Genomic DNA, 10,144 nt, shown 5'->3' on the forward strand with positions numbered 1-10,144 from the left:
TGTTTGTGTGTATTTGCACTCCGCTGCTTGAAAGGTTGTTAACTCTTTTGAGTTAGCGCGTACCGTTGATAAATAAATAAAACATTGAGGCATTGACATTCATGATTGGACCTTCGCCCAAACATAAAAATATTTTTCATTAGTTTGGGACATGAAATTTTGTACACAAGGAACCTAATACAGCTAATAAAAATGAAAATGAAAAAAAGAAAATAATAATAATTTATTTACAAGGAAGAAGCCACAACTCACATGGATAGGTGACTTTTAAAAATTTCTAAAACAGGTAAGACTTCACCGCGTCACGACATCGTGACAGATTACGTGACAGATTACGTGACAGAACGGACCCGCGAATCTTTACCGGCGGTGATTTCTTCCCCCCGTCAAAAGAATAACGCTCACGATCGGCGTCGGATACAATAACGGCGTCGGAATCCCACCAGGTGTCTTCCTCAGATTCGATAGGAAATCCAACCTTCCTAGTATCTCTCACTGTTACGGCGTTACTGTCATCTGTTATATAAACCTTGTCCACTTCGTCGGAATCTATACCAATTATCCTTTTCCAGCGAGGTTGCAACTCCGCAAAAATCGCCGGAAACTGACCACCCAACCTCGCATCCCAAACCCTAAATGCCACGTTGCCACTCTCCTCTAACCCAGCCGTAAGCACCACCGATGGTGCCGCCCTCGAGATCGCCTGAATCTGATACTCGCCACCACCATAAAAGGAATTTATAATCTCATCCTTATTTAAATCCCAGAGCTTCACAACGCTCCTGCCGCTAGCGAAATCAGACCAAGAGAATCGACGCCGGAGCTTCAAACTATTATCCCTTTGGTCTTCGTCATAACTACCAGAACCTGCCACGCGGAAATCTTCATCGAATAGTCTTTGATTCTCGTCTTCATCGTCTGATGAAGATGACGAGCAGCTCTCATCGTCGTCGTCGTCGTCCTCGTCGACAGGCGGTCTAAGGAAATGTTCTGAGTCTACGGGTCTCTGCCGCCGGCAGAGTCTGAGAATGACGAGCTTGGTTCTGTTAATTACGCCAGTGAAAGTTGCGACGATGGCAAGAATCAGAGCTCCCAACGTCCAGAAACTATAATTTAGAAAAATTCCGTCGATGCCTACCAGGTCGACAACACGGGAAACAAAGGATGGATTCCGTAAGTTGTTTAAGCCCGCTTCGAAACCGCTTATTCTGTTGATAACTGGGATTTCCAGTGCTTCCATAGAAATCAGTTGCAGAGAAATAGTAGTAATGGATTTGAACAGAGAAAGAAAGCTTTTGGAATTGGTTTGGAGTAGAAGAAGATTAGGAGAGAACTTGATGGAACTGGGAAATGGGGTTTTAAAGGGAGATATGGAGAGGTAGAGAAGGGGGAAAAGACAATGAAATATTAAAAAAGAGAGATGATGACATGGCGGATAACGTTTGTGAACACGTCAGGGTAAAAGAGCGAGAGTTTTGGAGGGGAAGAGATTGGTTCGAGCTGAGTCAACACGTGAAATGTGTGTGGTTGGTGAGTGAGTCAGTGCAAAAACGGAGAGATAGAGAAATGGTATATTCGGATTTTGGGGAACGAGAACATATCTCTGCACGTTTCTTTATTATGATTGGTCGAAGATTAGAAGGATCGTCGAAAATTAAATGTGAGGTTTTCACCAGCCACGTAAAACCACGTGGCCACATAAGGGACTCTATCTGAAGCGAACCTTTGAATTCTCGTTATTTGATCCTTTACGAGTCTTGAGGTTGTCCTTGATCGATTAATTTGATTGAGTGTTGGAATAGCTTTACTGTGGCGGGTCCCATTGACAACCACCCTTCCAAATTTTCTTTTAATCCGATAAAAGGAAGGAAGAAAGAATGCCATCCGATCTTGCAGTGCCCGTTATCCTACGTCTAAAGTCCCAGACACAGGAACGCACGTAATGATCACCCCATTTTCTTAGAAAGAATGAAATGATCAGAGATGCGATAGACCATTAGGATGACGTCCAATAAAGCGACCAAGGGTGGCATCCTAAGAGAAAGAATATGAACTCAAGACCAAGGCCCTAGTCTGCTAGAATGAGACAGTTGCTTAACCAATTAAGCAACTTAATTGTCCTTAAACAAAAGCAGTTTATGATGATCAAAAAATATCAAAACTCCAAATCTGAGGAAACCATTCCAGGTCGGGATTCCTTCTTATGCGCTCTCATGTAATAAGCGATAAAGTCACATTAACATTCTCTCTCCTTAGACAAAATGTGAAACCTCTTTTCTTTTATTTGTTTAGGTCTATAACAATTTTACAATCTGCACACCACTAAAGAGCCTTGAAGAAGAAAAACTATTCTAAAAAAAATAAAAAAGATTCCTTAATTTCTAAGTATAAAGTTGTATATCTTCTTCCTCATTTAATAATTTGTGATCACTTTTTCACTTTATTAATAAGGACAGACAAACTTCCTAAATCTTTCATGTTTATGTCCAAGTCATTGGAGAACAACCGAATTTAATTCTCTCTTCCATTGACTTTGCATAGTTACTATATTGAGATTTTCCTACAGAAGTAATGGGTCTTGATATTGTTTTTAGGGTTTTCTTTTCTGTCACTATATCTTGAGAAGCATGCATAACGTTTTATATATATAACGCTTCACTATTTACCATATGGATAGTACATGAGTTAGTCCATATGCTAGAGGACCAAACAAATATCTTATTGGTATAATTCCAGTTTAAAATGAATAAAAGAAGTAACTAAAATTACAAAAGATGTCATTTTGTATTTTATATTCATCTCCAATTGGTGGCATTTTTGATAATTTTACTATAACTTTGAATCAGAGTTTGAACAACTTTTCTAACTTACTTTGGTTTACAATTTGGCCACTGAGATGTATGTGAAGTCCTCTATCACATGAAATAACTCATATACTGTCAAATAGCAAATAGTGAAGAGTTATACTTCACTAGGTATTGTGACACTTAGAAGAACTTGTGTTCTTATTGTATTGGAAGGAAGCATGCAGTTCCTTTTACTTCTGTTTTTGTTGGTTCCATTCTAAAAGATTCTATTTCATTGCATGAGAATATTTTAAAATGAAATAAAAAATTGGGAAGCAGTTTTCTGTACGGGAGTGTGGCTTACGCCAGCACTCCTATGTGTCTATCTCTCTTCTCCTTAAAACAAAGGGGCAGAGGTGTCTTTTCATATGGGGAAGAGAGAGATAGACTCATGGGAGTGCTAGCGTAGGCCACACTTCCAGAAAAATATCTTTTTCCCTAAAAAAATTATCCAGAAACTGTTTATGATAGATAGAAAGAGAAAACAAAACCAAAAAAAAAAAATTACTTGATTTGGTTAACCGGTGGCGTTGGATGAGTTGGTTGTCTAGCTTGATCTGATCTGCCAATTGATTGGAAGTGCTCATCAATACCTCTCTGACGAGAAATAATTTCTTATGTTCTAAAGGTTGTCTATTGCTCGGACCCGGGATGCACCCCCTAGGCCCTAACTAATACAATCTGATATAGAAAAAATATTTTTTAACATTGAAATCTATGAATTCTATTATTATTGTTATTTAATGACTTGTTAATTTGATTTACAAGTCTTCCAGTTCGCTTCAACTCAATAGACTTTCAGTACACATCAAGTTTTAGACTTTAACACCATCTTACTTATTATAGAAATGGAATTATAGAGAATTAAACAAAAAGACCAACTATGTGTGAACAGAATTATAAAGAGCTAAACAAAAAATCTAAAAGTCAGCTTTATATAATGAATTACACCCACCCCCTTAAAAAAAATGAAAACCCAACAACCACTTTATACATTATTAATTAAGGAACGAGTTTTCCTTCACCCATGATCAAGGGAGACTTCGGATGGGTGAGAAAAGGTATCTTGCATAACCTAGAGGTATTATTGATTTCGTCCAATAGAAGGATGTTTAATGACCTTAGAATTGTGATTGACCCTTTAACCAACGGTGTAGGAAAACTTCCACCATTAATTAATATGAAGGAAACTCTAAGTGAAAATTTGATTAAATAGAACCGGTGAAAACCAAGGATTAAGTCATGGATTCGATTCCTCTCCAACGAGTCCAGTGCCCAGTAAAGGAAGGAAGGAACACTCCTTGATTTGCTTGATATGTTTTTTATGTTTTTTTAGTCAGCAACTCTCCTTAAATATTTCCCTGTAACAATTAATTGGGCTCCTCTCTTTGGAGGGCATTGTCCAATGAATCCCTAATGAGTGCCCAATGACGATTAGGCTGTGTCGTACATATCTCGGTGTGTATCCAACTAGCCATGGGAATGTGTGACTGGTGGTGCCATGCAAGAATCTGCTAAAGAATCTTGTGTCAATGCTCCAAATGCCATACATTTGAACATTAACACATGTGGAAATGTGACAAAAGTACTAGAGATAAAAGGTTTAAAAATAAATGTTGAGAGTATCGAACCGGATTGAGCTCCTTCATGGCGTAGGGGTGCGTCGAACATCTTTTGGCATGGTTCCATTTCAGAGCTCGTCACGTGGATGAGCTCCCATTTGGAAGACGCGGGTTGAACTGGAAAAGATGAGCATTGAGCGTGTGGACAGAAGGATATATTTATTAATTTTGAAATTCAGATTTTCAACTCGATCCACTCCATCTAAATGGAAGCTTGTCCACATGGCGAGCTCTGATGTGGTCCCATACCAAAAGATTGATATGAACAACCATCAACTTTGATTGGACCTAGATTGCGAATGGTTATGTCCACATTTGGTTGGTGAGCAATGTAGGTTAATAAAGCATGGGAAAGTGTAAAATTTTCGATGAAAGACTTTGTTCTGAGTAAAAGTCTGGAAAACCAAACATAAGGGGAAGAACAGGCATGGGTTCCGCATCAGCGCACACGTTCCATTTTAATCTTCCATTTTACCATTGACCTATAATGTTCTAAGGGAAAATCTCACTTAAGACTTAAGAGTGGGAGAGCGGCGAGCAAGTATCTGTGAGACGACTGCGACGCATCTCAATTCTCAAGATGCTTTCTTTTCTTTTTCCCCAAACAACATAAAATAAAAGAGGCCAGAGTGGATCCACGACATCTCCTCGAGAATGAGAGGAAAGAAGAACGTGCAAGAATTGAGACTTGAAAATTTCAATCCACAAATCCAAACAGTCGTACTTATCCAATTGGTGAAAAGTTATCCATACACACATGGATCCGGCTTCTCTCCAGGGAGCTCAGCGCCTAGGGAGTGCTCAGGGGCATCCAAGGGTTGGATTGTACTGCACATATTTTGGTGCACGCCTAGGGATGTATGTATCACACAACCCAATGACGTACACCGATATGTATGTGTCACATAGCCCAACGGTTGGATGTTCCCTGGGCGTGCTAGGCTCCCTGGAGAGAAGCTCAATCCTACATCATACATGACCTTCGGAGATTTGATCTTATAAAGTTGGTCAGTTAACACACATCCATCATTCCAAGAGTTCGAACACTATTCAAATGCAATTTGGCTCTCCTCCAACCGTGGCGAGAGCTGGAAGGTCCAACCCAATAAGAACACATCAAAAACATGGGGTGTAGGGTCATATCACCGGTGGGACCCACGTGGGCCCGCGATATCAACTTTTACCAGTAAATTTTACATTTCACCGGCGAAATAGATCATTTTGCACCGACGCATAGGGTCATGCGTCGCCATGTTCAAGTTTGTCAGAATCGCATAGAGTCATGTATCAGTGAAATAGCCCATTTTGCACCGATGCCTTGGGGCTTGCAACGTATGCGATGGTATGAGAAAACTTTTGAGGGTGATATCTCCAAATTCGATCGTCGAAATTTAACTATTTGGGTATCGCCGAAAAGGCTTTCTCACATTCTACATGATGGTATAGATATCGGGGTTAAATTGAACTTGAAAAGGGTGTTAATTATTCGTACCGCTTTTCAGTGGGTACGAGCAATTAATTTATGAGGCTTAGTGAAGAAGGACAAAATCCAATGTCTCTAGGTGGGAATATGCTCCAGATAACAACATGTCTGTATTTATTGCAAATGAATCCAATCCATTTGGAACAATAATGCCTTTCCCCAATGGGTAGGAAAATGTAATTCGGTGGTATTGAAAATGAAAAATTATCTTCAGCTATTGACTAAATTAGCAACTGTATTACATATAGAGAGCAATCACGCCTTGAATTAAAGATGACGTGGTTGAGTTAAAATAAAATTGATTAAGAGAAGATAAGAAAAGAAAGATAGAAGAGTCTAGATCACAATAAAGAAAAACAGAGTCTTACAGTATGGGTTTCAAACAATAAAAAAATTTCAAATGGACGATCAAATAACACGGTCAAAAAACAAAGAGAACGGGCAGGTAAAAAATGGAATACGGATGATACGGGTTTTAAACGTTTGTATTTCAAAAAAAAAATGACACTATTCTCATATAAATTGAGGAATTGTTATTTGAAATACATGTTTCTAATTTCAGTGTCCGTGCATTGACGTTGAGAGGAAGGTGATATCATGAAAATGTTGCCTTCCAAGAAATCAATAATGTAACAATGCTGACTTAAAAGAAAGACAGACTTGTGAGAAGTGCAACAATGCCAAGAAAAAAATGCAAGGATCCCGAATCCTTAAGAGAAAACTCACTGCCAAGCCAATGTATAAGGGAGGTAACATGATCTAGCATGTTGCAAGGTACTAATATGTCATTGACATACACAAGTACATATAGTAGAATATCTCTTGATTAGTTTTGGATGCCTGGAAACCCTATGGTATCAAGAATTGAGAGAGACGGTGAAATCAAGCTCGTGGTACTTGTTTAAGACCTACAAGGATCGGTGCAGGCAACAGACAAGGTGTGGTTATGTAGAATCGACGAACTTAATTGATCGATTCATGTATACCTCTTCTTGGAGAAGACTATGGAGGTAAGCATTGTGAACATCGAATTGTCAAATTGGTCAGTTTTGAGAAACAATCATTGCCAAAATGGTACAGATGATGGTAGGTTTCACCACAAAGCTAAAGATGTTTAAATAATCAAGATTTTAAGACCATGTTGTGGGCGAAAAATCTTGTCAACAAGAAGAACCTTGTGACGTTTCAAGATACCATCAGCCTTGCACTTGGTGCGATAAACCCACTTACACCCTACAAGATTCATGCCTGACTGTAGAGCAACAAGCGACCATATACCATAAGTCATGAGAGCATTAATCTCATCGAACATGACGCAACTCCATTTAGAATGCTTGACGGCCTGTGTGTTGCAGGTGGGTTCAAGGGACTCGGCTACGATTTCTTCATCCCGTCATAGGAACAACGCTCACGAACGGCATCAGAATCCCACCAGGTGTCTTGCTCAGGTTCGATAGGAAATCCAACCTTCCTTATATCTCTCACCGTTACGGCGTTACTGTCATCTGTGACGTAAACCTTCTCCACTTCGTCGGAATCTATAGCAACTGTCCTTCTCCAGCGAGGTTGCAACTCCGCAAAAATCGCCGGAATCTGACGACCCAATCGAGCGTCCCAAACCCTAAATGCCACGTTGCCACTTTCCTCCAACCCAGCCGTCAGCCCCACCGATGGCGCCGCCCTCGAGATTGTCGGAATCTGATACGCGCCACCACCATAAAAGGAGTTTATAATCTCATTCTTATTCAAATCCCACATCGACACAACACTCTCAGTTGACGAACCATCAAACCTTAACCCTAACCCTAACCCTAAGCCATCCCAGAGCCTCACAACGCTCTTGCCGCCAGCAAAATCAGACCAGGAGAATCGACGCCGGAGCTTCAATCTATTATCCACTTGGTCTTCGTCGTAACTACCGGAACCTACCACGCAGATATCTTCATCGAATAGTCTTTGATTCTCGTCTTCGTCGTTTGATGAAGATGGCGAGCAGGTCTCATCGTTGTCGTCTTCGTCGTCGTCGACAAGTGGTCTAAGGAGGAAATGTACTGAATCTACGGATCTCTGCCGCCGGTAGAATCTGAGAATAACGAGCTTGGTTCTGTTTATGACGCCACTGAAAGTAGCGAGTATGGCTAGAATCAGAGCTCCCCACGTCCAGAATTTGTAATTTAGAAAAATTTCGTCGTTGCCTAACAAGAGATCGATAGCTCGAGAAATGAAGGATGGATTCCGTAAGCGGTTAAAGCCCGCTTCGAAACCGCTTATTCTGTTGATAACTGGGATTTCCAGTGTTTCCATAGCAAACTTTTGCAGAGCAATACTGATAATGGCTTTGAACAGAGAAAGAAAAGAAAGAGAGGATGCTTTTGGAATTGATTTGGAGTAGAAGATGAGGAGAGAACTTGATGGAACTGGGAATTGGGGTTTTAAAAGGAGTTGAGAGACAGAGAGAGAGAGAGAGAGAGAACGAAATGGAATATTCGGATTTTGGAGGGAGAACATATCTCTGCACGTTTCTTTATTATGGTTGGTCGAAGACTTCGAAGGTGTGGTCGTCGAAACTTAAATGTGCGGTTTTCACCAGCCTCGTAAAACCACGTGGCCACATTAAGGGACTCTATCTAGAGACAAACAACCCTTGAGAATTGCCATTATTTGCCTTCTTTATGACCCTTGGGGTTGTCCTTAATTCATTAACTTTGATTGTGTGTTGGAGGAGTTTTACGAGTTTTATGCGGTGTGGGATCTACGTCTCATGGAGGGGTCAGATTTGTCTCCACTTCGTTCTCATGTGGGTAATTGATTCAGATTCTTTTAATCGTGGTAGGAACCACCCAGAACCATCCTTCTAAATTGTTCTTCAATAAAACCCCAAAAAAAAAAAACAAAATTGGTTTGAAACACCCACTCACATCCCCCTTTTGAATGAAGAAGGAGAAAGTAATCACATCAGAGAGGAGAGATTAGACACGGGTTCTTGGGCGTAGGGTATAGGGTAAAGAAAATACTATTCCCGACAAAGAATATAAATCCCTTTTCTTCTATCATTTTTTACCAGGCCCATCGGTTGATCAACTAATACTGATCTTGATCGGTTCAAATCGGACATATTTACTTCTATTTCTTTTGAAAATTTGATGTTTTCTTATTTATATATTTACCCGAGTTCATATCGATCCACCAATATAAAACTGATCAAGAATTGATATTGATCTCCACTAATACCGATACGAATCAGGTGAATCCAACACCGATTACTCAAACCATGGGTAAGACCTACCCAAAGTGGACGGCAGTAGCAACTAGCATTTGCGAATGTAGTGGGTGACCTTGAACTTGAGACCAAGGCCCAAGCCTACGTGAATGAGATCTTGCTTAACCAATTAAACAACTCAGTTGTTTGCAAACAAAAGCAATTTATGATGATCCAAATCAAGTAGAAGAATCCCCACCACGCCGGGTGGGGATAAGTGAACCTTTTTTTATTTTATTTGTCTATCACAATTCACAATCTTTTTTTCAAGGCTCTTTAGTGAAGTAACTCTAAAGAACCTTGGAAAAAAATTTTAAAAGAAAATACTACCCGAAAAACAAAAGATTCCTTAATTTCTAGTTTAAGGTTGCATATCATCTTCTTCTTTTAATAATGAGAAAACTACTTGGACACTCCTTTACTATGGCCATTTTGCTTACGATTACGAACGTTTGAAATAATTACTTGACATCCCCCGAAACCTAGTGGTGTCAATCCGCTGTTAGTGTTTAATTGAAAATATCCATTTTGCCCTTATCACCTATTCAATAGAAAACAATGGAATTGATAAATTTACCCCCCTTCTCCTTCTTCTTCATCATGCAACCCCACTAGCCCTACCCCCTACTGATTTCAAACCCTTTTCAAATCAAAATAACCCAAAATGTTTAATCGATTTTCAAATTAAGGATGTAAATCTGAAAATTGATTAAGGATTTGAATCTGAAAATCGATTAAGATTCAAACCCCCCTTAATGGTAACTGGAATTAAACTTATTCACCTACAAGAGGAACTGTAATCAGAAGTGGACCGGTAGGAAAGGATGCCCATGTTCATGAACTGTATTTCCTCTTTCTTGTCCGATCCTGGATCTGGGCTAGCATTGACAAGAGTACTTGGATTTTTGCCAAATGAAATATTAAATTTTGGCGA

The 10,144-nt window shown here is 39.7% G+C and overlaps 1 protein-coding gene across 1 annotated transcript; it reads right to left on the reverse strand.

Moving 5' to 3' along the window:
- Positions 1-220: 220 nt before the first annotated feature.
- On the reverse strand, positions 221-8,255 carry LOC122665765. Its single transcript, XM_043861904.1, has 3 exons — positions 7,419-8,255; positions 401-478; positions 221-370 (listed from the first exon to the last, which is right to left on the reverse strand). The coding sequence occupies exons 1-3, from the start codon at positions 8,253-8,255 to the stop codon at positions 278-280; spliced, it is 1,008 nt and encodes a 335-aa protein (XP_043717839.1). The 3' UTR covers positions 221-277.
- Positions 8,256-10,144: the final 1,889 nt, after the last annotated feature.

This window comes from Telopea speciosissima, chromosome 6 (genome assembly GCF_018873765.1).
Source record: "Telopea speciosissima isolate NSW1024214 ecotype Mountain lineage chromosome 6, Tspe_v1, whole genome shotgun sequence".
Classification (NCBI taxonomy): domain Eukaryota; kingdom Viridiplantae; phylum Streptophyta; class Magnoliopsida; order Proteales; family Proteaceae; genus Telopea; species Telopea speciosissima.